At 41.1% G+C, this 27,633-nt stretch overlaps 2 protein-coding genes across 8 annotated transcripts in view; both read left to right on the top strand.

Moving 5' to 3' along the window:
- The window catches only part of LOC144085516 (metabotropic glycine receptor-like), a 97,864-nt gene extending 84,524 nt beyond the window's left edge, over positions 1-13,340 (top strand). For 3 of the 5 annotated variants that reach the window (XM_077614854.1, XM_077614853.1, XM_077614857.1), the window contains 3 exons: positions 2,057-2,613; positions 2,677-3,542; positions 12,601-13,340. In XM_077614854.1, the coding sequence (XP_077470980.1) occupies positions 2,057-2,613; positions 2,677-3,542; positions 12,601-12,961 (1,784 nt within the window). In that variant the 3' untranslated portion in view covers positions 12,962-13,340. Of the gene's footprint in view, positions 1-2,056; positions 2,614-2,676; positions 5,581-12,577 lie in introns of those variants that run through there. The other 2 variants (XM_077614856.1, XM_077614855.1) reach the window with 2 other exon arrangements.
- A 4,543-nt stretch (positions 13,341-17,883) lies between these two features.
- LOC144085521 (annexin A13-like) overlaps positions 17,884-27,633 on the top strand; it is an 88,840-nt gene continuing 79,090 nt past the window's right edge. For 2 of the 3 annotated variants that reach the window (XM_077614873.1, XM_077614874.1), the window contains exons 1-2: positions 17,889-18,042; positions 21,873-21,948. In XM_077614873.1, coding sequence (XP_077470999.1) covers positions 18,028-18,042; positions 21,873-21,948 — 91 coding nt within the window. In that variant the 5' untranslated portion in view covers positions 17,889-18,027. Of the gene's footprint in view, positions 18,043-21,872; positions 21,949-27,633 lie in introns of all 3 variants that reach the window. The other variant, XM_077614875.1, reaches the window with a different exon arrangement.

Below are 27,633 nucleotides of genomic sequence, written 5' to 3'. Positions count from 1 at the left end.
AATAATTAACTTTATCAACAAATACTCAATATAACAATGAGTAGCGTACTTACAATACCAGGTGAAGCTGGGGCAAACAAAACTTACTTAACTCTAGACAATAAGTACTATCTCAAGAAGTACGGACTCCACTGCCTCAGCATCTACAATCACAGGCAGTCAAGGGAGTCCAGGGAGTCAAGGGAGCCAAGGCCGAACTGAAAGATAAAAGGGTTTAAATAAGGACAGGAAGTGGATCTTGATTGGGGGAGGGATGATTGGGAAGTAGTCACAGCTGTGTTGGCCTGGGCAAGGCTTTGCCACAGGGGTGGAGCCACAGCTCCATGTACCTGCAGAAGAAAAAGAAACAACACACCCTACTATAGTGTGTACCCAGGCTGACAGCCGTAACAATTGCATTGCAAACAAACGAAGTATCATGAACTGAAATTTCTAAATGTATATATGCGACAAGGCAACACAGGGTTAAGGGTTAAATTGCCTTAGTTTTGGTGTTCTCTCTCTCTCTAAATTTATATAGTTCACTCTAATACGATTAAAGTAGTTGAAGTACAGTGGTACCTCGACATACGAGTTCCCCGACATATACGAGCAATTTGAGATACGAGTAAAATTTCGGGCAAATATTTATCTTGAGATACGAGACAAATTTTGATATACGAGCATACAGCGGACACGAGAGGCTGCTCATAAGAACATCATGGCCACTGTCTTTCTGGTCACAACTCCCTCGTCTAATGTCTCTACGAGCACTGAGCGGAGCGATGCATTTTTTTGCATGTTTTTTTTTCCCGTTAGTCAGTGCGAATGGCGTATGTACTACTTCTCGTTGGCAAGTGGTCGTGCGTTATCCTATTGTGAGGACATTTGTGTGCATCATTTTCGGAATATTTTGAAGGGAATACAAACAACCCTCAATAGTTTGCATCTGAAAGTCAGGGGGGAGGCGTGGCAAATAGAGCCAACCCGGGAGAAGAAAGGTATCAAAATTTAAAACAAAATTAGAATTAATTTTAGTGTAAGGTTAGATTAAACTTATTTTTGAGTGTGCCTGCATCGCAATCCAAGTTCATTTAAATTTGTTTATGTTATGTTACGGGCGTGTTGCCGTGCAAAAAGTCCCCCCCTTCTCTCTCTCTCCTCTCTGCCAAATCCGTCTTATTTTAGTACTATTAAACACATTTTAGTACTATTAAACCATTAGTTATTTGTTACTTTGTTAATAGATGGCAAATTAGAACAAATAAAAATGTTTTTCCAAGGGTTTCAGAGGTTTGGAACGAATTAATTTGTTTTTAGTTCATTCCTATGGGAAACATTCATTTGAGTTACGAGTAAATCGACATACGAGCCCAGTCCCAGAACGAATTAAGCTCGTATCTCGAGGTACCACTGTACTTGGAATCACTCCCCGCATTAATTATTGTGGACCTGGGAGCTAACGTGTTTCGATGTTAAATTAACCCTTGTTTATTGTCATCTCTTTTGACAACAAGCATTAGTCTGTGGTAAATTAAGTGTGAGCGAGGCAGCTGAAAAAACAGCACGGTATTTTATTTGAGAGGTGTGCAGAGTTCATTACGTAAAATCAGCTTGTTCTGTTGAAATAACTGTGGCCTACCTGACCTGTCCGAAAACATAATCGTCGCATGACCAAACTCTGTAAACTGTAAAATTGAGCTCCATGCTAATGATGATTTTAGATCTTTATTGGGATTGGAATGGAGACAGTAAACAGTAACCTTGTGAGCATCCAGTAAATAGTGCATGTAAAAATCAGTAAGTACACTGGAGATGCAAATCTAATACATTTCACTATTGTTCAGTCTTGACAGAAAAAAAGGCCACCAACAACTTATACCTAAATGATTTTCTGCTGATACATAAACTAAATAAATATATTATCACATCTTATTGAAGGGAAAGCATATTCTCATCTCATCTCATTTTCTGAACCGCTTTATCCTCATTAGGGTCGCGGGGGGTGCTGGAGCCAATCCCAGCTGGGGAAAGCATATTACATAATAATTCATTTAAGCTTTTAATCTCTCTCTAGGAAAACATCAAGAAGATTTACTTAAGAACAAAGACCTAAGCTTGCAAAAGTCGCTGAGTAATGATCAGGTTTGTGACCAAGATGATAAAACTGGAAGTAAAGTTGGCTATACAGCAGGGGACCAAATGACTCCAATGGGTAATGCAAGGGACAGTTCTCTCCTTGGTTCTCTAATTGGACACAATTATTGCAAAAAGCAAATGGAACCAGGCGCCCCACCATCAAAGCTGGAACCAGCTGGATCTACTGAATCAGTTCCACTCTTCTGGAAGTCGGCGAGTGTTCACAGCTTAACACACGAAAATAAAAATGTGCACCTGCGAACTTCCATCATGCAGAAGTCTCTCAGTGTTATCACCAGTGCCAAGGAGAAGATGCCGGGGCTCGGCAGCAAGACCCAATGTATGGAAGACGCCAACAAAAAAGGTCTGAAGAGGCGAGCAGGGAGGCTGCTGTCAGAGGTGGATGAGACTCCAGAACATTATCCCAAAATGATTGCCAGTCAGTCTGTGGAGTATTCCAAAACACCTATGAAGATGGGCATCATAAAACAGAAGGTATGTAATCATAGGATGTTGGAGCCCAAATGTCAACCTAATTATTTTCTTCTTTTACTCTAGGTGAGTGGTAGTCAGCCATCTATTTGTTCTGAAACGGGCAGACACTTGTATGATGTGTCTGAAGTTTGTCTCTGGGAAATGGAAGAGCCAAAGTCTGAAGCCAAAACACAAAAGCATGTGTCCATTGAACCAGTGGAAAACACAAGCAGCCCGAGAGAAAGTAGCGATTCCGGCTTCGGCAAATGTAGTCGTTCCCGGCAGAGGCAGAAAATGGGGCAATCTCCATCAAACAGACGGCGCTATAAGCATAGAGGCAGTGACAGGGAGAAGAGCAGGGAAAAACTGAAATCTTTTGGAGCCAGGTCTCCTCTGCCCCTTAAACCAGATTTGAGTCCCTGGGATTTTGCCGAGCAACCCATGGTTGGTGGATTTTCAGAGTCCAATTCCCCAGACAGAGTCAGTCGTAAAAAGAGCATCACACCTACTGTTGGTAAACCCAAGTCACTCCACTCAGACCATTCCAAGTCCACAGGAAGCCTATTGCAGCCTCCTTCCTTGATGGTGGAGATCTGCCCATGGGATTACAACAGCCCACCCTCACCCAAGCAGGAGAAGACCTTCAGCAGTACTTCCACAAACAAAAAGAAAACAAAAGGTTCCTGGTCTTTCAACCACAAAACGGAGAAGGAAAAGATGAGGGAGGAAACTAGAGAAATGCAGAGCTCTTCCAGCAAGCCACAGTCAAAGATAAGGCATAATACCCAGTCCTCTGAATGTGCCGGTCTAGAATCTGAGCGAAGGAAGAGCTCAAACAAAGATCCAAATGGGACGGATGTGAGGAGGGCAGCAGTCCTCTCACGTGAGACTGAAGCCTCAAACAGAAAATGTGGTGAGAGTAAAACCGAGACTGACAAGAAGAAAGAAAGGTATGAGAAACCTGCAGTCAGTATCAGTCCAAAAACAGCTAACATTTCTCCCTGGGACTTTGATGACCAAGATCATTCCAAGAGGTCATAATGGCATCCCCTGGTATTTCTATTCAGACTTACAGCCCATGGATAATCAATGTTTGCAATGCTTGATTTATGAAAAGAAACAAAAGACAGCAACATGGATTCACAGTTATTCGAAAGTCCAATTTATGAACTTGGCACTTGGTACTTTACAGAGTACATTAGATTGTACGTGGCAGTTGGTGCCAGATGACATTTGTTTTAAATTCACTTTGGAACATTAGCTCTTCGACAGAAATGATAATGTATCCATTTGTATTACTTATTTTCCAATTTCCAAAGGTACTCATTCTACGTCCCATGACAGGGTATTTTTTTAGTCTGGGAAAACTTTAGAAAGAAGAGCTTGCATACTGGCACAGACACTACCTGCCAATACCTTGATAAATAGCCTGTTCTTTCAAACAGAAGGTAATCCTGTGAGAGTGAGTCTGTTATGGTCGTGGATGGAGAGCCCCGAAGCTGGCACAAAGACAGCTTTGCTCCTGTAATCTTTTTTTATTATACTGTGCCTGGACAGAGCGAAGGCACAAGGGAAGTAGCATAAACAGGTGGGTGAATGTGGAGTGGAGGTCAATAGCCGTGAGGTGTATAGAAGGATCCAGAGCGAAGGTACCTAGGGCAAAAACAAGAAGTCGGAGATCAGACAAGACGAACAAGGAAGTAGCACGAGAAAGTACTTAACTGTGAACTGATTATGGCGATCCAGCAACGTGGTCAAGCTCTGGGTGGCTTAAGTAGGTCTGGGATATTGATGAGCCACACCCGGCGTTCCCTGACCCATCTGGTGCTGGAGCTGTGATTGGGTGACAGGCGCATCCACACACCTGTCTAGCCCCGGCCCTGACAGAGTCTGAATCAAAAAACAGATATTGTGTACGATTTGATGCTGGCCGCAACTTTTTTTAGGGGCGGGGCTTTTCAGGTTTATGTTTAAAACCCGGATATGGTCATATTCCACTTTTAAAAAAAGATTGCTACGCCTGCTTTAACACTTTTTTGACTCGGAAAAAGTGGTGATCAGGATATACCCCTAAAAAGCATTTTGTGCATGCTCCATTCATTATGATTCTTTCCTTTTTGAGTATTGGAAGTATTACTACATTGTACATGGTAAGAAATTCAAAACACGTTTCTAGTGGGAAACTAACTCATGACTTCGTAGTTGTTAAAAATTGGAAAATTGTCTTATTTGAAGAAGGTGCACAAAGAGTCATATTGACAAGATTGCTAGCGAAAAGTTAAGCGTTAGCAAGGTTTCAGTGGAATGCAGTTTTGCGCTATGACAATCTTTGTGCATGATAACATTGACATACATCGCACAGGATTATCCCAAATGATTTACAGCCCTACATGCTTGCACGAGTGAATGGAAATGTTTTAAAATCACAAATATTGGCTACAAGTAAATGTAGCCATTTTTTTTTAATCACAAGAAAGTTTGGTTTATTTTAACCTACCGTATTTTCTCGCATATTAGCCGCCTCCGCGTATAAGCCGTACCCTTTAAATTTCCTCAAAATCGTTGAATTTTACAATTTCTCTCGTATAAGACACTCCCTGATTCACAATTTTCACCTCCATATTCATGGTTTTAATAGGCAGTAAAAATGTGTTACTGTGAAGGGAAAATCTTAAGAAAAATCATCGCATGTGGTATTTCTGAGATACTGTATAAATCGAAAGGATCGTCTGCCTGATTGCACATTCCTAAACGCTGTTGCCTGCACGTAGACAAATTGAAAAAGTAAGTCACGTGAGCAGTACAACCAAATAATGAAGATGGCGGCGCCCTGAGCGAGCAATGGGAGGCACAAGTGAGATTTTTCACGTTTTATGCCAGATACGTTTTTTTTTTCTTGAATTTCATTCAAGAAATTTTGTTCAGCGTTATATCTGTTTATCTTTTCTCAATTTTGAAATAAATGGCAGTATTGGCCACATTCTCTTACGTTATGGTGTTTCATTCTTGTCACCTTGCAGTTTCGTGCATGTCAAGTCTAATTTGTTCGCATATAAGCTGTACTCTCGATTCAGTCATCATTTTTTTGAGTGACAAATACGGCGTATATGCAAGAAAATACGGTAATATTTTGTTTGCACTTACTCTTTATAAAAGGGTTTTAGGGCTACATAAAGACAAAAACAAATAAAAGCTATAATATTACGTAACTTTACGTAGTATTATAAGATGTAACTCTTTCCCACCTTACTACTCATCAAGTTCTAATTTTAAAATGGGGTGGGTAGCATGTTATATGTTCCCGTCTTCATTGTGTAATGGGGATGGGCAAAGAGATGTACAAGAAAGATGGCATACTAAAGTGAACAAATAATTCTTGCATATACTTAACACAACCAGCAACTTGGCTATGGGTTATTATTATTATAGAATTTAAAAGAATAAAGAAGAAATGTTACAACTTTTATTCGATACCTTTATATAATTCACATCATGTGTATGGATGCAGCACGACTTAAATGTAATATTAGATGATCAAAGTTGTAATATTAAGTACATATATGTATAGTATGCAATATTTTGCTACCTTAGTGCTACATTTCATTAACAAGTCAACACTACTGTTATTCAATTCTATTTTCTTCTTTCTAACACAAACAGTGAATGCATTTTACTTGATATTTTTGTATATATTCCCTCAAAGCTGATAAAGCTTTGGCTAAAGCGGGCGTTTATTACATTGCATGTATGCAGACAAAGTACAACAAAGCAATAGATAGAGGGGGTTTCGGACCAAATATTTTATTCACACCCTAATGATGGTGATGACAGTGTGTTTTGAAGTTCACGGGAATAACAATACATTGTTGTCCAGTCTTCTTATACAGTACTTTAAAAAGTGATTGCATGTGGTACAGTAATGATTGTGTATACAAATGTACGTATATTCGTTTATTTGTTGTAAAAGTAGAATTATTATCATTGTTATGATTTGACATTTACTGCACCACTAGAAATGTCCACCCTTTGTGCATTCATCTTATACTGTTAAAAAACACAAATATTTTAGACAACCTGCAGTTACAGACACGTGTTATGGTAGTTATTATGAAGTTTATTTGTGCCCTCTTCTTTAAAACAGCACCAATATTGTTTAACCTGTGCATCCGTTAAAAATCTTACATAGTGACAGGAGATTATCAAAGATTGTGGTGGGTGGAAACATGTATTTACTACTTGACTACCAACAACAGAATCCCTCAAAAAGCAATATGGTGCACACAACATGAGAGACATGGAAGGCAACTGTCACTCAACCAGTTTCCACCTCCTGGGAGAAAGACCAAGTTGGTCCAAATGTTCACCAAAAAATGGCTACCCTGAGCTATCTATTTTCTTTAGCACATATCCTTAATAGGATTGTGGGCTAATTAGAGCTTATGCAATCTGAAATTACACAAGAAAAGTATAAACCATGTACTCACGTCAGCCAATCACAGGACACAGAGATTTGAACAAACAAATAAATATTCCCAAATATGAGACTACAAAAAACTTTACTATGATGTATTTTGGAATGTGGCAAGTACATATGTAAAACCCACACATGAAAGGGAAAAGGCAAATGCCACAATGAAATAAGAACCAAGAGTCTGACCTCAAGAACCTGAGCTAGACATCAACCATTAGACACCAAGTTGTCTTGGCTTTCTGTGTATGTGTATTTAGTAAGCATGCAAAGGTCAATTGAAATCAAAGCTAGAATTTCAGTGTGGTCAGTCCTGTTATGATTGCCTCGGCAATGGAGCGGAATGGGACCCAAAGAGCAGGAAGCAGCCAACCAAAAGGGAATGGTGGTGCAAAAACTTACAAATCTAAAACTGGGAAAAATTAACAAGTAAACAAACTTAACAGGGAAGGACAAAGACGAAGGAGGAGGGGACAAAGGGAAGATAACGCACAACAGAAAAATACTCACACCGATGCACACAAACGGGGTTTAAATACAAGACAGGTTGGTGACAGTAACAAATACTTGGGTCACACAAGGGAAGGAGAGCCAGAAAAGACATAACAGGTGAAACTCATAAACAATCACGTGGACAAGACACAAGGAAACACACCTAACCATCAAAACCCCAACAAAATAGAAAATCCCGACCGGCCCACGGGAAGCGGTGGGATGGCCTGTCCAGCGGTCATCTCGGCCGGCCTGCGAGAAGGTGGCGGGCTGGCCCATCCGGCGATCGTACCGGCTGGCACGCGAGATAGTCAGCCCCTCCCGCCTTCAGAGCCGCCGCCTTCAGAGCCGCCGCCTTCAGAGCCGCCGCCACCAGCGCAGCGCCCCTGTCTTCAGAGCCTCCGCCCTCAGCAACCCCACCTTCAGAGCCACCACCCTCAGCGCCTCCAGCTTTAGAGCCGCCGACGTCAGGGCCCCCGCCTTCAGATTCGCCGCTGTTAGCCCCCTCCCGCATTCAAAGACGCCGCCGTCAGGGCCCACGGCGCTTGATAGCGGCTCCCAGGATCCGACACTTGAAAGTGGCTGCCAGGATCTGGCACTTGAGAGCGGCTGCCTAATCCAGCTTTGGAGAGAACGGGAAGCCGGCTCGGGAGGTCACCTGTTGACAATTTCCCGCTCCTCGGCGTCTCGGGAGGAGCACGCCACTGTGTTCCAGACGAGAAAGGAAAAAATAAATTATTCGGCTGTCAATGGCCGGTAGTCTGAGGTGGCTGCCGTGAGCTCGACCGTCGACTGTCCTTGCTTTTCCTGCCCTGCCGCAGCGCACGCACGCCACAGCCTCCAAGCGAGCGGCCTGCACGCCATCGTACTTGATGTCGTGGATAGGAATGACAGGCTAGACACAACCGCTACCAGGGCTTCCAAAATGGGCCGACTCCAGCGCATATTTTTTGGAAAATCAGAGAAAATTACCCGGGAGCTCCCCGCTGGGTCCATCATCGGTGTGAGTATTATGTTACGTTTGCCCCGGCTGCAGAGCAGAGTCGGGCCCAAAGTTTAATGAAAAAACGCTAACAAAAAAACCCCTCAAACTTCAAACTGGGAAAAATTAACAAAGCAAAAACGACAAGGGAAATGTACACCGACATAGGGAAGCATAAAGCATGGCAGAAAAATACTCACACGCCGACGCACAGACTGGGGTTGATGTCAGTGTAACAAACACTTCGGTCACACAAGGGAAAGAGAGCCAGAAAAGACAGTAGGTGAAACTCATATACAATCATGTGGACATGACACACAAAGAAACACACCCAACCACCAAAACCCCAACAAAATAACATGACATTATTGCGGTGGTTACATTCTTAAGAAAAAGAAAAAAACTTGCAGAAGGCAAAAGGTGAAATCCTCAAGTAGTCAGCTTTATTTATGACATTTGTTGTTTTTAAGGTTGAGGAAGGCCTGACCACACACTATTTTTCTTTTTCTCAGAACATTATCTGACATTTCTCTTTTATCTAATCACACTTAAAGTTTAAATCTAAAGAGCATGTATAAGCATTCATTCTTCCTCACACAATCCCCAGCCCAGTGTGCAGAGAAATGACAAGAAAATGGGGCGCCTGCCTGAAGGGTTATTGGGCAAATTTGGAATTGCTGACATAGCTGCATTAACGAAAGTAAACAATGAAGTACATGCACATACTATAGTACAAGCATACGCAAAGATAAAGTCATACCTCTACTTGTGAATGCCTCTAGGTACGAAAGTTTCAGGTTACGAAATGTTTTATATGCAAATGAGTGACTCGAGATATGAAAAAGATCCAAGTTACGAAATCACCCAAAAAGTTTATTTTGAATTCCCCTTATTAAGCAATTAAAAACTACGAATGCAACGTGGCACATATTTTCACACACACAGGGCACACGTAAAAGTCTAAAAAGTACTACAAAGTGGAGGGCTTTCGGCTCTGGTAGATGGGCTCTTGCCGTCATCTGGTGGGCAAACACAGGTATTACACCTATAGCGGCCACGGGGGGAGATATTTAGGCAGCGCAGGGCACATTTTCATATCCTTTATTAATTTGAAGACATTAATAAATCATGTCCCTATAATTTTCTCTCATTTTTGTGTGTTTCCTCACATCTTTCATACAAAATTGGGACACTTTGACCAATTTTAAAGGGTTTAGTTGGTAGTTTTGTGAGGACCGTGGAATGAATTAGGGAATTTACATATAAAGTACACCTCTACTTATGAAATTTTCAAGTTACGAAAAAAGTCCTGAAACCAATTAATTTCGTAAGTAGAGGAACGACTGTATACACTTGTAGTACCAGCACACACAGTACATCTACTTGTAGCACAAGTAAACGCATGTAGATGTACTTGTAGTACAAGTATACACAAGTACAAAAGTACACATACAGGCAAGTGCAAGTACAGGCAGGTACACTTGTACAAGTCCATGCAAGTACACATTTGTTGTACATGTACACACCAGTACACATACTTGTACTACAAGTACACTTACAAAAGGTACTTGTGGAGGGCAGAGCAGCCATTCTAAACACAGAGACGAAACAATAACACTTTTTACGGGCTTATGATTGAATTATAAAGTATTTGCTTAACTATTGAGAATTTTGTTAGTTTCCCAAAGACAGGTTTCTTTAACGTCAATTGAAATATTAGGGCAATTTAATGAATAATTGAAGTACAATTCTTACATATTGCGCCTTCAAGATGTCACATTTATGAAAGCTTCCTCTGCTGTAACTTGCAAGTGCATGTCTGGCCGCTCAAAATCAACAGACGCTCCTTTGCAAAAGGCAACATCCTGTCACCATATACACAATACATGGTTTCATCTGCAACAAACCTTTGGCTTGAGCTCGCGTGAAAAGGCAAGAACTACCATATTTACAGTGATTCAGAAAGATCAAATTTTGCTGTGAACTTTTACTTCTTTTCTAATTTTTTCTGCTCATTTAGCTTTCAAACAATGACACCAATGCACCAATGTCAATGAGTGGTCCACATATTAACTTGTCATTTACAACCAAATGAACCGTACATTTTTCCATGTATCACAAATGTTTTTGATCAGTGCTTAAAAATTCTTAATTCATTTTCTGCCTTTTATTTTAGGCTTGCAATCTGGTCTCACTCCCAATACTAGGGACTCTTGGAGATTACTGACAAATCATATTGTGTTGCATGTATCCACAATGACTACAATGTTATCAATTCAAAATGAAATCTTTACATTAAAATTCAATGGTCATTTGTCTGGTTCACTTGTTAATGAAACCATTCATAATTTTTCCCTCCAATTTTCTATATTTCTTATCATTGTAATTCTTCTATATTGCTTTTGGTAACAGAACATACAGTGCCATGAATTTGCCCCCTTCCTGATTGCTGTGTTTTTTTGCTTATTTATCACACAGCTTTCAGACCATCAAAACAATTTTCGTATTAAACAGAGACAACCCAAGGAATCAAAATGCAGTTTCTAAATGATGATTTTAGTTACCAAGGCAGAAAAAATCACAAACTTGTCTGGCCCTTTGTGAAGAAGTAATTGCCCCCTTTCTTAAATCACACGATAATTCTGACTAATCACAATTGTAGGAAAGCTAAGTTCAATTTCACAGGCCACGTCCACATCTGATTACCACCACGTGTTGAATCCAGAAAACACTTAAATAGAATGTGTCAGACATAGTGAAGTAGGCTACAAGATCACAACATCAGGCCACGATCCAAAGAAATTCAAGAAGAAATGCGAAAAAAAATGAAAGGTTACAAAGCCATTTCCAAGGCTTTGGGGCTCCAGAGCTGTCAGACCCATTATACACAAATGAGAGAAAGAACTGGGAACAGTAGGAAACCTTCCCCGGAGTGGTCAGCCAGCTAAAATTACTCCAAGACTCCGACGATGACTCATCCAGGAGTTTGCAAAAGAACCCAGAAAAAGATACTAAGAACTGGAGGCCTCGCTGGCCTCAGTTTACGTCACTGTTCATGACTCTACTATAAGAAAAACACTGGCCAATGCTGGCATCCATGGCAAAGTTCCAAGGCGAAAATCATTGCTGTCCTAAAAGAATATAAAGTCTTGTCTTGCGTTTGCCATAAAGCACCATGATGATCCTCCATACTTTAGGATAAAACGCTAAACAAAATTTATTTTGATGTCTATGAATGAAATTCAAGAAAAAAACTCACTTGTGCCCGTCACTGCTCGCTCGGGGAGCGGCCATCTTACCTAGCGCGGGGCGCCGCCATCTTACCTAGGGCGTTGCACTCTTACATAGTTAAACATGTTCTGACTGGCCAGACGCGAGTAGCCTTGATTTTGACATTTAAAAAAAATTACACTTTGATTTTTTTTCATTTTATTTCTTGTTCGAAAGTGACAACTATTGCAGTAATATGAACCATCAGGTAAATTTGGTAAATGAAATCATCATTTAGAAACTACATTTTCTATTTCCTTGGGTTGTCTCTGTGTCATACTAAAATTGGTTTGATGATCTGAAACCTTTGTGTGTGATAAATATGCAAAAACACAGAAATCAGGCAGGGGCCAAATACTAGTTTTTCATGGCACTGTAAACCAAATGGTGAATATTCAAGGTCATGTAAACTCAAAGTTAAAATCAATAAATTGTTAGGTTGGGGAAAGGTAAAGACTGTTTTTAACAAGCCTAAAAAATTGAATGAATTAAAAAAAAGAGTACATGTAATATGACTTTAATAGGGAAGAAAACGGCTTGCCCTGTTAACGCTAAGATTCATAGAGGTGTCCGTGCCAGCTGTCAATCATAGTACTGGGACTTTCTAGCCTTGATATTAACGCAGTTAGCGTGCTACCTCTGAACATAATCGTGCATGTTTGAACCTTGCGAGCCAGAACACAATTTTGAGAACACAGCCTGTTTCTGATTCTTTTTCTAAGTTTGCAGCAAAATGGTACAGTAATGTATTCTTTATTATCAAATCACAATAGTCTCTATCGACATGTCGACTCAGACCTGGAGGAGGACCAGCTGAATTGGGCGGACGTGGACTCATCGCCATGCATAGAGTGAGCAACACCGCCCAGAAGATCGGCTGCTCTCTGCCCTCACTGGATGACATTGCCAGCCCTCGCTACCTCAGCAGAGCCGGGAACATTGTTAGGGACCTTCACCACCCTGGTCACAACCTGTTCCAGCTGCTGCCCTCTAGCAGACGCTACAGGTCGCACAAAACACGGACAAATAGACTTAGGGACTATTTTTTTCCCAGAGCCATCAGAGCTTGCATTTGCACGACACACAATCCCTTCTGTGCAATAACTTCAGGGTGTGCAGTAACAATGCGCAATATCTTAGATTGTGCAATATTTTAGAATTACCTTGCCCGGACGTGACTTTTTCAATTACTTATTTATGTCTTTACTGAAACACGCACTTTGTGGAGTAGCACCACTAATTTCGTTATATGCAGCTGTTGTATAATGACAATAAAGGCTTTTGACTTGACATGTCAAAATCTGGCAATGCTGCATACTCAGTGTGCCGCCAGCCTTATTGGTCAAATGAAGAGCATATCAGTGAAAGTGTGCATGTGTTGTTTAGCAGTGTTGAGAGATTGAGCCACTGAACTAAGTGCTCTATATGTATGGTTGATTATTTTGGAGTCTTTGTGATCTGGCAACCCAAGGTGCAGCACGCCATTGGCTCATGATCTCCATTCTTGAGCGTCGATGTTGCCTTGTGTGCGTGAGGTTTAAAACATTATAACAGCAATCCCTCGATTCTTGTGGTTAAAGTAGACCAAAAATGGTGGTGATAATCGAAAAACTTCGAAGTAGGATCACCCCTATTAATAGTATCATACTACATGTTTTCGCGCCTATTTAAGTACACAAGTACAATTATCAAGAAGTGTATTTATTACATTTTACAGTTATACGCATATGAAAAGACTAATGTATTAATATCCAAAGATAATCGTAAATACTTTAAGTATTGTACAGTAATACCTTGAGATACGAGTTTAATGCATTCAAGAAAAAAGCTTGTACGTCAATTTACTTGTATCTCAAATCAATTTTCCCATTAAAAAAACTAATTAATCCATTCCCACCATTTGAAAAAAACAACAAAAACAGAACATTACACTGGAAAAACATATTTTTATTGTAATTCACCACCTACTCACAAAAAAGAAATACCTATCTCAGGGGTCCCCAAACTTTTTCCTGTGAGGGCCACATAACTTTTCCCTTCTCTGATGGGGGGCCGGTGTCAGTTTTTAACAGAAAAAGTGTGACGATCGTAGGGGAGCTTAATTTTTTTTATTGTTTTCCAGAAAGCCACACATAACCAAAAAACCCTTTCCAGGTTCTTTGCAGAAAAAAAGTCAGGAAACAAATAATAACACTATTAATGAAATAAATAATAACTAAATAACCCTCTCTGAGTTCTTCACAGAAAAAACAGGAAATAAATAACACTATTTATGAAATAAATAATAACTAAATAACTCTCTCTGGGTTCTTCATAGAAAAAAAGCCATGGAACATTAACTTTCTGTTGTGCCATGCACAATCTTCTCCCTTTGCTCTGAAGTTTATGCACGACACCACAACTGTCATTACAGAATCCCACGTCAACATTTTGCAGCACAGTGCTTGCTGGTGAATTTGGCAGTGGACTCGTAGCGGGGCGGTGAGACCCCTTTTTTCCAACTCCCGGTTCATGCGTCCCATTATTAGACCGCGAGTTTCGGCCACCATGCTAGGAGCCCCGTCAGTCGTGATGCTAGCTAGCTTTGACCAGTCCAGGTCCAACTTCTCCATGGTTTGGCACACTTTGTCAAAAATATCCTCCCCGTTGTAGTCCCTTTGAGACTTTGGAGGGCTGCCAGATCCTCGCAAATCTCAAAGTTTGCGCTAACTCCACGAATAAAAATGAACAGTCGCGCTGTGTCTTGCACGTCCGTGCTTTCATCCAGTGCTAATGAAAAAAAGTCAAATTCTTTCGTCTTCTGCTGCAGCTGGGCATATACATTACTCCCGATTTCTTCAACGCGTCTGGTCATTGTACTCAGCGACAGACTTACGGCATTAAATGCATCTTTCTTCTCGGGACACACCTCCTCTGCGACAGTATCCATACATTTCTTAACAAACTCTCCGTCAGTGAAAGGCTTACCGCTGCTTGCTATCAATTTAGCAACCCGAAAGCTGGCCCGAACGGATGCCTGGTTCTGCTGAGATAATAGTCCACTTTTTTGCTTTGAGAGTTTGTCTGCTCGTATTTGGCCTTGCAAGCTATCATACTTGTCTTTGTGACGGGATTCATAGTGTCGGCAAAGATTGTATTCTTTGAATACCACCGTCTCTTGACAAATGAGACAAACAGCCTTTTCTTTGCATTGAACCAAAAAATAATCGTTTGTCCACTCCAGGTTAAATACCCTGCATTCTGAATCAATTTTTCTCTCACCTAACTTTTTCGCCATTATTCCGTTCTCAAACAGGTTGCACAGTTTTTATATGCTTGAATAGTCCGCGATGGTCCCAGGGCTCCGCCCTCACCTGCGATCATCCAGATGTCTCGGTAACACTGCTCATGCATGCAACGGTGGACATGCCCGCATGCATCAAAGGGAAACACTCTCCCCGCGCGTGTCACCAAAGAAGCAATGCGAAGCCCCGCTTTACTGGGATGATTTGTGGGCTCAGCAGGGGTGCAATGAACCAAACACAAGATTAAAACGTCCCAGTGTTCAAGGCCAAATGGGAAAAAAATCCGATAGCGTCTCTGGTATTGTTCAGAGGGCCGGTCCAAATGTGCCGGTGGGCCGTATCCGGCCCGCGGGCCGTAGTTTGGTGACCCCTTACCTATCTGGTGACCTTCAATAATAAAATGTGACATTACTCAGTACAGATGGAAGCGACTTACTGCGTAGTGCACGGACGACAGAGAGAGGGAAAGGACAGGAGAGATACTTGACAGATGGCAACGCGCTCGTAACATAACAAACTTTAAATTTAACTTAAATGAACTTTGATTAGTATACGCACATTTAAAAATAAGTTTTAATCCTACGATACACTGAATTTAAACCTTGTTGTGCGATAACCGAGGCAAAGATGTTAATGTATTCCACCGTGGCTTTCGAGTCAGAACTTGCTGCTTCTCCATACCTCAAACTGAGTGTATCACAGTACGCTTTTTTAAATTACAGAACTAGCCACGACTCGCTTTGAAGGGTTCCGCTGGTGTCTTTTTCATTTGCTAGCTTTGCTTTCAAGTTAATGTAGATTCTGCTGGCTTTTTCGCAGATTATCGACACGGTCACGCTATCTCCAGTAAAAAAATCCAACCTGTACGGCCCGGTTCTCGTAGCTATATTTATGTGAGGGAGATGCGGCAAGAAGGACAGAGCGATGCTGTTCTCATTTAGCAGCCTCATAGTCTCATCCTCAGCCACCCGGATGGCCGCATCAGGAACTATCTCGTATGCTCGTATATCAAATTTGCCTCGTATCTCAAGGCGAAAATTTGCTCGGAATTTTATTTGTATCTCAAATATCTCGTATGTTGGGACATTCATATGTCAAGGTATTACTGTAGTTACAGTGAAAATAGTTCCTCTCCCCTTTGTCAGATTTGAGAGGTATTGGATCATTGATGGATACTTCAGGGAGTGCCATAGGGGACACAGGAGGAGTTTCTTTCTGCAAGAGGTTTTCATTGCACAAGGACATTGGGAACTTCCGTTTCTTTTCTTGTACAAATATGCTTTTGTACAAGGACACGACACTGTCAAGACGATTGCCAAATTCAATGGCTCCAACCATGCTGTCATCAATTTCTTGGAACTGTTGTTACAAACGAGTTGGGGGAGGGGGGTAGTTCTCGCCCAGCGTGTTGATGTCCTCCCATGTCATGTCTGAGAAACATTCAGTGGATACCAACCGAGCCATCTTCACGGCCTTATCTACGGCATAAATCCCTCATAATGGTGGTTCATTTTTTTCCTAGTGGTTACCACTCGCTTAGTGTCCTTGGATATTGTTCCAAATGTTCGCTTCTTCTTTCTTGGTATAACACATGGTAGATTAATTTATGCCGCAATGGCGTGCTATGCCTTTAGCATATGTAGCAATGTCACTTTTTCAGTCACTGTCATCATGTCTCGTTTTTTCTTGGGCTCATTGGATTGGATTGGATAACTTTATTCATTCTGTATTCGGGAAATTTCGTTGTCACAATAGCCAGAGGGTGAGGATGCAGAAATAAGAAGCATTTTAGACATAAATATATAGGTAATAAGTAAGTTAATAAATAAATACATGAACAAATATATAAATAGATAAGCGTGTTGCTGAAAGATATATATATATATATATATATATATATATATATATATATATATATATATATATATATATATATATATATATATATATATATATATATATCCCCCTTTTATACAGGGCATCTATGTTTGGATGCTTTAGATAGCGCAGGGAGTTGAATTAGGAGTTGTTAGGGGAGAAATAGGAGGGTTAATAGAAAACAGGAGGCATTTTCAATAGCGCGCAACATCCATACATAGCTGGAATAGCCTCGCCGTAATCTTTCTCTACAGGTGATGTGTGCAATGGGAAATTCACTTACAACAAAACAGGAGAAGAGAAAATGTCAGCGCGTCATTCTTTTCTAAGGTGAAATATCACTTCCTCAGCGCTCAGTGTCACCCAATTCAGCGCTACATACGTAGCTGCAGTAGAGGTTTTATAGCCATAAAATAGTTTTTGAGGGTTGGATTGATTCGTTGAAGGGGCTACGAGAAAATGCACGGACCGCCACTGCATCATGACAACAATGATGCATATTTAAAGACACTTAAAACAAAAGCTTCAAAAATCAGATCAAAAGAGTTTCTGCCTATAACTCAGAGATTAAAAGTCTTTTGTTCTTAGCTTTGGCCCATTAAGTTTGTTTCCTTTGAAACAGATTTAATGTATTTAAAAGATAATAATCCTGACATCACAGCAGCATTTTTTGTCCTAAAAGCCAATCTAATGATTTTTGCCCTGCACTTTCCTCTTATGGAGCAACAGAAACATTGCATGAAATTAGAACAATAAATATCGAACAAAACGAAGAGTACAATAATTATTTTGTAGTATACGTAATATTTTACCACATTGCATTTTTTAAACCACTGGTTCTAACTTCTCTTTTGTGCACTGTTTTTATCTTTATTTTTATTATGTAAATAAGCATAGGTGACGTCAGTCCTGCAGTACAGGGCAGGGCTGAGTCTGCAGGAATTGCTGGCACTCCCCCGCTCATCATCTACACACACCGCACAACACCAAACTCGCGGCATACGAGCACACAACAAACAAGCTCCTCTTTCTATTTTTGTTTTTGTAACCACACATCAATTATGGGCAACGTGCAGGTAAGAAATTTCTTCTGAGATAACTGAATACACAACATGGACGTTTTGGTTTGCACATTTTTGCCATGCTTCTGTGCATAAAAAAATGTTGTTTAGAGTATTGATTTCATCTGATTATCAGAAAGGTGTGAAAGATGACTTATATCCCATTCAAAATGAACCTTTTCATCAGGCCTGATAGACCGGTATACTTGGAAAATATTCAAACTTTTTTTTGGTGCTTCATTTTACGTAATAGTAATTGGACAGTCACATAAATGAAAAAAAAAGTTTGCTCCAGGAAAAGTAGTGTCAAATTTAAAAACAAAACACATAATTTAATAATCAGAATTTATTCATTCATTCTATGAACCGCTTAGCCTCACATGGGTCGCGGCGGGGGTGGAGCCTATCCCAGCTAATTATGGGGACCAGGCAGGCAACACCCGACCAATCGCAGCACACAAGGAGATGGACAACCATTCGCACTCATACCTAAGGACAATTTAGAGGGTTCAACCAACCCACTCTCCATGTTTGGAATGTGGGAGGGAACTGGAGTACCTGGAGAAAACACACACAAGCCCGGGGGACAACCAAATTCAGCACAGTGAGTACCAACCTAGGATCGAACCCAGAATCACTTTCTCGCCGGCTGATCCCAAATTTTATTATTTACCATATTTACTCGCATAAAAGGCGCTTTTCTCGGACAAAAAATGATGAATGAATCGAGGGTATGGCTTATATGCGCATAAAAACACAATATGCAAAAAAAACTACAAATTGATGGCGCCGTGAAATGATGATGTCACGACAAAATGGCGCCGTTGCGTCGGCGCGTGACATTACGACGCAAGCCAATTCGGACGATACTTTCATTTATTTCAAAATAGAGAAAAGATAAACAAAACGCTAAACAAAATTTATTTTGACGTCTTTTAATTAAATTCAAGAAAAAATATGTATGTATCTTGCATAAAATGTGAAAAAACTCACGTTCCCATCACTGCTCGCTCGGGCCAAAGCCATCTTACCTGACGTGTAAACCTAGTTAAACCTGCTCTGGCTGGCCAGACGTGAGTAGCCTTGATTTGGGAATAAAACTAAATTTCATTTTGATTTTTTTCATTATATTTCTTGTTTGAAAGTGACACCTATTGGAGTAATATGAACCATCGAAATAATTGAGATATTTTGACAGAAGCAATATGGCTGCCACAACATCTTGAACTTCTGGTAAGAAAATTGTCATTTCTGTCATCAGAAAGCATCAGGTTCTCATCAAGATAGACGTATTTATTTTTTCAAATTGAACAATTTGATATTTTGCATTTACAAAGACAGACATATTAACTTATGATATTGACCCTATTAATATGCTTTTGATTCATACAGTATCTCAGAAATACCATTTGTGTTTTTAAGATTTTCCCTTCAAAGTAACACATTTGTACTCCCTATTAAAAGCATGAATATGGAGGTGAAAATTGGAAATTGTAAAATTCAAAAATGTCAAGGCAATTTTCAGGGTGCGGCTTATAGGCGCGGGCATCTTATAGGTGAGTAAATACGGTAAATACTTATTCATTCATTTTCAATTTTAGATAAATATTGGTTTCTTAAAAAACGGACCCTCCAACCCTACGTGAAGATTTAAGTAGCACTAGTAGTTTGGAACATTAGAGGACTGATCTATAATCCTTATAAAGCATGATTTATGGGTGTGTGTGTGTGTATGTTAAGATTCTCTCGCAACGTTTGTCCAAACCGTGCAACGAAAAGAGTTGATTTTTTTTATGGTGGCCAGAAACTGCTGTCGGACAAATTTGTACACCTTCTCTAAGTGTGTAAACTCAACTTTTATTTGTTACAGCTGAAATCAGAGTTTATTTAGAATCACTGTTTTTACATGTGCCCTAAACGGTTGATTGCCTGCCAGCGAATTTCTAGGTACTCCCCGGAACACTTTTTTTTCTGTCATGACGGGAGTTATAAAACATCCAGCCATCCATAAATCACGCTTTATCTATTCTTTAATCCTTATAAAACGTGATGTACGGATGGATGTGTGTGTGTGTGCCTGCACCTGGAAACTCGCTGGTGGAAATTATTCCCAAAATGTTTGTAAATGACATGCAAAGGCATCTTGGGTCAGGACGTCCAGCACCATCGTGTCTCGCTGAGTCTTTCCGTCACGACAGGAAAAAAAGTGTTTTGGGGTGCAGGAATAGATAAAGCGTGATTTATGGATGGGTGGATGTTTTATGTTAACATTCTCATGCTACTTTTGTCCAAACCCTGCACCGTAGAGAGTTGACATTATGGTGGCCAGAAACAGCTGTCGGATCCAAACCGTGCATCATACAGAGTTGACATTATGGTTGCCAGAAACGGCTATCGAATCCTAATAGATGAGTGATTAAATTTCTTTACCTTCTCTAAGTGTGGAAACTCAAGCTTTGAGCATTTGCAAGTATTATCGATGAGTATGCCTGACCTGAAATATGTTAGCTTGCTGCTCTCTTGCAGTGGTTTTAAGCATTACACTCTGTCCAAAATCCACACTATCTTCAGTGCACACTGGAGTGCTTGCGCTTAGTCATTTCCACTTGAAGTTAGTTGGATGAACTATGCAACAGCACTGCTATGGGAGACAACAGTTGGAACCTTCACGAGGTGTCTCACGAGAGGCCGCCCGTCGCGGCCTGCGAATCCAACAAAACCACCCAGAGCTGCCACCCAGGAACGTGGCGCCCTACGTTTTTCATCCAGCCGGATATATTTGCACTGCCCCACACCTCCGGCTACCCCCTGGATGAACTAATCCGCGTTCCAGTGGCAGCTCTAGCGCTGCTGAGGGTAATCGTTAGGCGCCTGAGGTGACCTAACAACAACAACAACAGCACTGCTATTGTGTGATTAAGTATTTTCGTCATATTTTCATTTTGGTTTACAATGTTTTACCAAAAATAACACCCAAACATTGCTTAAATAGGTAAAATTCGTCAGCCTTTCTTTTGAAATTGGCTGTCACATTTCCCTTATTTTTTCCTAAAAGGCATACTCCTGCTTCTGTGTATATTATACATTCCTTTTTTGCATACTTTACATACGTTTGCACCGTCATTTTCACCAATTATGCCAAAAAAGAGGAGTTCTCATTTCGTATCGAGTTGGTAAAGGAGTAAACAATTGAAGCGCACCAAGATGGCAGCACAATCTTCTGCATTCCAAAGTGGTGGCGAGGCTTCGACCTCGGCGGGAGCTCACGATTCTGCATCTATATCATGGTTACATAGCCCCGACCGTGATCAGATTCCTATTACTGAGAGTGTGGACTTAGCAGGGGCAATATCAGCTGTGGGGCCCGCATGCGTGTAGCTGAAATTTTCCTTTCTCATCCAACCCATTTTTCATAAGAGATTTTTTTTAATAGCTCAACAATTGTCTTTTGGTTCTAAACAAGCAGGTGGGACCAGCGAAGCCAGGCCCCCTGCTTTTAATCAATAAAGGTGCATGTATGAATGGGTGGGAAGAGATGGGTGACTGCTTCTGACAATGATTCAGCAACTTACAGGCTCAACTAGTGGGCTAACGACCTGGATGTCACACCCAATGACCAGAGCTCCAGTTTCATTTGGGATTTCAACCATAACAAATTGTATAAAAAATACGATGCAGTGATGTTGTGAAGATAATGTAAACTTTACAGGTAAAGTATGTATTGTTATAAAAGTGTGTAAGTTTTTAGTTACATCCCTTAATGAACTATGTAACTATGTTTTATTTCTCTTCCTAGAAGGTTGCAAATAGTCCAAATTGATTGTCTATACATTTCTCATTTTTAGCCCACCATTGTTCCATTTGACGACTTCGATGTTACAGCTGACATAAAAACCATTCGCCACGCTTGTAAGGGTTTCGGTGAGTATGTCTTTTATGCATAAGACACATTTCTTCAGAGCATCTGTCAACGTCTTATTATTATTGAAAAAAAGATGGCCTGAAGTTTTAGGTCAACACAGAAATATGTTTGCTTGAGTTCCACCTTCCCGACCACAATCAAACACTGGAAATTCTGGTTTGGTTAGACCTGTTTTGGATGTCTACACAGACACACACACACGCATGCGTGCACACACACGCACACACACGCACACACACACACACACACACACACACACACACACACACACACACACACACACACACACACACACAATGGTTTTGGTGGAGTACAAGGACAGTTTTTATTCAAACAATAGCCAGTCATCTAATTCTACTTGTTCTACAGAGGTCCAAGATCTATTTAAAAAAAATTCTAATTGAGCTATACAACCCAAATCTTGGTTGGCCAGGCAGATGAGTGGTTAGCTTGTCGGCCTCACAATTCTAGGCTTGAGGGTTCGATCCTAGAATGATCCTCACCCTTGTGAGGATAAGCGGTTCGGAAAATGAATAAATGAACCCAAATCTAACTTCAAATATTGAGTACACATGAGAGAACTCACAATATAATTAACTGAGTATCATTAAAGGCCGGCCTGGCAGCTCAGTTGTTAGCGCGTTGGCCTCACAGGTCTGGACTCTTGGGTTCATAGCAAAGAAACGAATTACAAATAACAATACTTTGGAGAAACTCCTTTTAAAAAAAATAAAAATCGAGTCCATTGGATTGGATTGGATAACTTTATTCATCCCGTATTCGGGAAATGTCATTGTCACAGTAGCAAGAGGGTGAGAATGCAGATACAGGAAAGGCATTTTAGACATAAATAGATAGATAAAAAGCAAGTTAATAAATAAATACATAAATAAATATATAAATCAATAAGCGTGTTGCTGAAGTATACATATATTGGACACCCTAAATTGCCCATAGGTTTGGGTGTGTGTGCATGGTTTTCTGTTGTCCTTGTTCCCTGCGATCGGCTGGCCACCGATTCAGGGTGTCCCCCGCCTCTGGCCCGGAGACAGCTGGAATTGGCTCCAGCACCCCCCGTGACCCTAATGAGGATAAAGCGGTTCAGAAAATGAGAAAATGATGAAAAAAGATAAAACGCTAAACAAAATGTATTTTAATGTCTATGAATGGAATTCAAGAAAAAAAAACGCATGTATCTTGCATAAAACGTGAAAAAACTCACGTTCCTGTCACTTCACGCTCGGGGCATGGCCATCTTACCTAGGTGGGGGGTGGCCATCTTACCTAGGGCGCTTGAGTGACTGGTTTCATTTATTGATAGAGCCAACCCAGGAGAAGAAATGTATAAAAAAAATAAACTAAATAAGAATTAAGTTTACTGTATGGTTAGATTAAATTTATTTTGTGTCTGTATTGTAATCCAAGTTCATTTAAATTTTTTATGTTACGAGCGCGTTACCGCGCAAAAAGTCTCTCTCTCGCTCTCTCTCTCTCTCTGTCCCTCTCTCTCAGTGAAATTGGATTGGATTGGATTGGATAACTTTATTCATCCCGTATTCGGGAAATTTAATTGTGACAGTAGCAAGAAAAGGCATAGTTATAAGTTAGACAGTACGTACAGTCGCAAAGGCCGCCGTATAATATTAGTACTATTAAACATTATAACCACTAGTTATTTGTTACTCTGTTAATAGATGGTAAATTAGAACAAATACAAATGTTTTTCCATTCCAATATCCATTTTTTTGGGTTGGGACGAATTTTGTTTTTTTTAGCCCATTTCTCTGGGAAATGTTGATTTGAGACATAAGTATATCGACATACGAGTTCAGTCCCGGAATGCATTAAGCTCGTATCTCAAGGTACCACTGTTCCTTGTACAAAAGCTTATTTGTACAAAAAGAAACAGCGGGTTACAACCCCTTGGATCTGACGAAGAGGACTTGGACTAAAGCTCCCTGTCAGGTTCACCATTTTGACATTTGTAAAAATATGCAAAAGACACATGAAACACTTTTCTGGTGAGTGAAAAACAGCTTCCTTTATCTTTTGCTTCTGTTTTCCCTTTTATTGCTTATGATATTAATGTGTATGTACAACATAGAGCTCTGGGTGTGGGGTTTCCAAGTCAGAGCATCTGGTTTCAATCAAACAGTCCCAGTCTTTTGGCATAAACACTAGTTGAGATCACATCTTTTACTGGAATTGCTTCTCCTTGGTCCTGGACAGCCTCCCAGAATGTCCAATCCCATCCAGTAGATAGAAAGGGTGGCCAAATGTCTTTTTCCTCATTGAGAGTTCACAGCAAGTGAAAAGATACTGTATGCAAGCTTCAGCGCTGATCAAGCATTCATATATGTTAGCAAATGTAGAATAACACTGACAAATGATACATATGACAATAATAAACTTATCATTCCCCCTGTTTGTTGTACATTCGCTCAATCTTCATTTACTTTATAAATCTTCCTCACAGATTTATTTTATTAATTCATTCTCATGAAAACATAGTGACACTCAGAAGGAAGTAAGTAGTAAGATGTTCTCAGTACCCCCTTACTCATAGACCAGGTCTGGAAAACAAATAACATGGTAAAACTCGTCCTCATCAAGATGATAATCATGATCTGCATAGACATCGCTTTTATCAACATCCGATATCAAAAGAAAAGGATATAGTTATTTTATCTTCGAATGAGTGGGTGCAATTGCCACAGTTATAAGTCGGTTAATCAGATGGCAAAAAGAGGTATGCATCCACACAGTCAGTATGTCTATAAAATTAGCTATCGAGATCATCACAGAAAACGCTAAATGTTTATGCTTAACCGAACATCTCACTCCACATCGAGATGTTCACCCTGGAATGATGCTTCATTCTGGTGTTCAGTGTCTGCAAGCCCTAAATGGGCCTCGTGAGCGACCCTTCCGGTGACGTGTTGTTGTGTATGAAGATGCAACATTGATCTACGAACATTGCACACATGCCTTCTTTCTCTGCCAGAATTTGCGTTTCAAAGGCCATTAGTGAGGTGGAGCTCAATTGTTCTTTTTTGGAAATAAAGCCTCCTTCAGTATAATTTCTAAGTTTTTGGACATTGTAATAGATGTATTTTATTCGGTCTACATTTTTATTTGGAGATATCCGAAGAAAAATGGAGTCCCAACCTGCCGCGATCTGGTTAGCCAACTTATCCTCATCTAGTACGCCTCCGGGTACCCCAATTACGTCAATGTATGTCGGATCGCCATCCTTCCATGAGGTGCGTCGCCATTGCGAAAGATCAGATGAGCCCCCAAGGTTTTGAGCCGCCAACTGAATATCAACTGTGGAAGGAAAAATAGCCACAATGTGTCCGGTCCACATGATAATTTGTGAGTTTGAAGGTCAATTTGTATTATGATTGATTCCTTAGAACACTGCATTCCAAGTCATTTACTGCTTCCCTGCATTTGCGTCCCACACTACATTACACGCTCAACATCGCACCAAAGGTGTAACACCATCTTACAATGTGAGAGATGTATGCAAGTCCCTCTCTCTGTTATTTTCACGGCTGTTGGTGTGGTTAGCAGCACTTGGTAGGGACCTTCCCACTTTGGTGTCGTGCCAGTGTTTCTTTTTATGTTGCGGATGAGCACCACTGGCACCACGACCGGTTAGTGTGGTTCCTGTTGAGAAACACATTCTTCTTCTGGTAACTTAAGTTCACACATTTTCTACAGTGTCTGTTTTACAAGTTTCCAAATCAGGTCAAGCCACTAGTAAATCATCTACATCAGGGGTCTCAAACTTGCGGCCCGCGGGCCAACTGCGGCCCTCGGGACGATAATTTGCGGCCCCCGTCTTAATATGAAAGATCGATATTTTTTTTTTTTAAATTTTTTTTTTTTTTTTTTTTTACCCCTTTCCCCATGATGGCGCCGTTTAAGTGGCAGCCAGTGGCAGTAGCTCTGTCCACTCATGTTTTTCTTGTTTTACAGCATGTTTTACATGAAAAGTTAGAGGGAACATTGACATGCACCTGCTTGTGGCAGGTGTGATACTGGTGTGCCGATAGCGAGCAATGATGATGTCGTGACCGGATGATTCACCTAAAGACGTTTCGCCGACGGACGTTTGACAGACGGACAGGTCGTACTAGTATTTGTTAGTTTAATGATTAAATACAAATACTAGTATTTGTATTTAATCATTAAACGCTGTTTTCAGCTGGATTTGACCGAATTTGAGAGCATTTTGAGCCGTTTGGCGAATGGACGTCTATAGACGTTTTTTTGCCTCATCGCGATATCATCCAGTATTTGTATTTAATCATTAAATGCTGTTTTAGGATGGATTTGACCCGATTGCTGTCATTTTACGGCTCGGTTCTGCTACATCTGCCTGCCCAAGGGTGCTTACTCCCGGACTGCCATTGATGGTAGACGAACATTGATTTTTACTATAATTTGGACAACACCGGCGGCGGGCCGGATTAAAAATCCTAACGGGCCGTATATGGCCCGCGGGCCGAGGTTGAAAAACTTGTACACACACGATCCGGCGGGGCGAGCGTTCGAATCCCGTTTCGGCGAAACCTCCGTTCGGCCGAATGAACGTTCGGTGGAACGTCCATTCGGCGACCTGCCCGTCTGTCAAACGTCCGTCGGCGAAACGTCTTTAGGCGAATCATCCGAGTACCGATGATGTCGCTCACACTGGTACTCAGTGCGCTCAGGGAGGTTGTCTTTCTGCTCAGACCAACAAAAAATTAGAGGGAACTTTGGTTCGGAGCTGAATGAACCAATCACGGTGAGGTATACGGCTCTGGAGGGCGGGACATCGGCCGGGCTGTCCAGTGCCTCGCTCACTCACTCATTCATTCCTCCAATCAGCTGGGCGGAGGAGAAGCCGTGAGGCCGATCACTCCGCTCGGCGCGCACACTCCTCCGCTGCTCTCAGCATAGAACTGAATGAGGCGCTATGATCCGTGATCCAGCCTGTGTCAGTGTCTGTAGCCATCTCCGCGATTGAAACGGAGAGCGAAAGTGCACATGCGCCACAAACCCGCGCGACTGAATGTGAAAGATCAACCCGAGACTCATTCCAAGTGGAAAAACATATTACAGAGCCCCAGAGATGTCTCTTTCAAAGCCTGCCGTGAAGAGAAAGGTCGGTGATGAGCACAGACAGTTTCAAGAAAAGTGGGGAGTGCAATATTTCTTTGTTGAACACAGGGGCACCCCGACGTGTCTCATTTACACTGAAAAAGTTGCGGTGCACAAGGAATACAATTTGAAACGTAATTGTACTACGAGACATGTTGAGGAGTACGAAAAATACCAGGGAGATGAGAGAGCCAACCAGGTTGCCAGTCTTAAAACACGTCTTCTGAGGCAACAGGATCTCTTCAAGAAGGCTACCAAAGACAGTAATGCAGCAGTCAAAGCTAGCTACGCCGTTTGTGAGTTGATTGATCCTGTGCTAAGTGATCCCAAATGGCTCATGGACTTGGCTTTTCTTGTTGATATCACACATGAGCTTAATGTACTGAACAAGAAGCTACAAGGCCAGGGGCAACTTGTCAGTGCTGCCTATGACAACGTGAGAGCATTCTGCACTAAACTTGTGTTATGGAAAGCCCAGCTCTCTCAGACAAACCTTTGCCATTTCCCAGCATGCAAGGCTCTCGTGGATGCAG

The sequence above is a fragment of the Stigmatopora argus genome, chromosome 12 (genome assembly GCF_051989625.1).
Source record: "Stigmatopora argus isolate UIUO_Sarg chromosome 12, RoL_Sarg_1.0, whole genome shotgun sequence".
Classification (NCBI taxonomy): domain Eukaryota; kingdom Metazoa; phylum Chordata; class Actinopteri; order Syngnathiformes; family Syngnathidae; genus Stigmatopora; species Stigmatopora argus.
The sequence above is the reverse complement of the archived record's forward strand: the minus strand, read 5'-3'. Positions and strand labels throughout refer to the sequence as shown.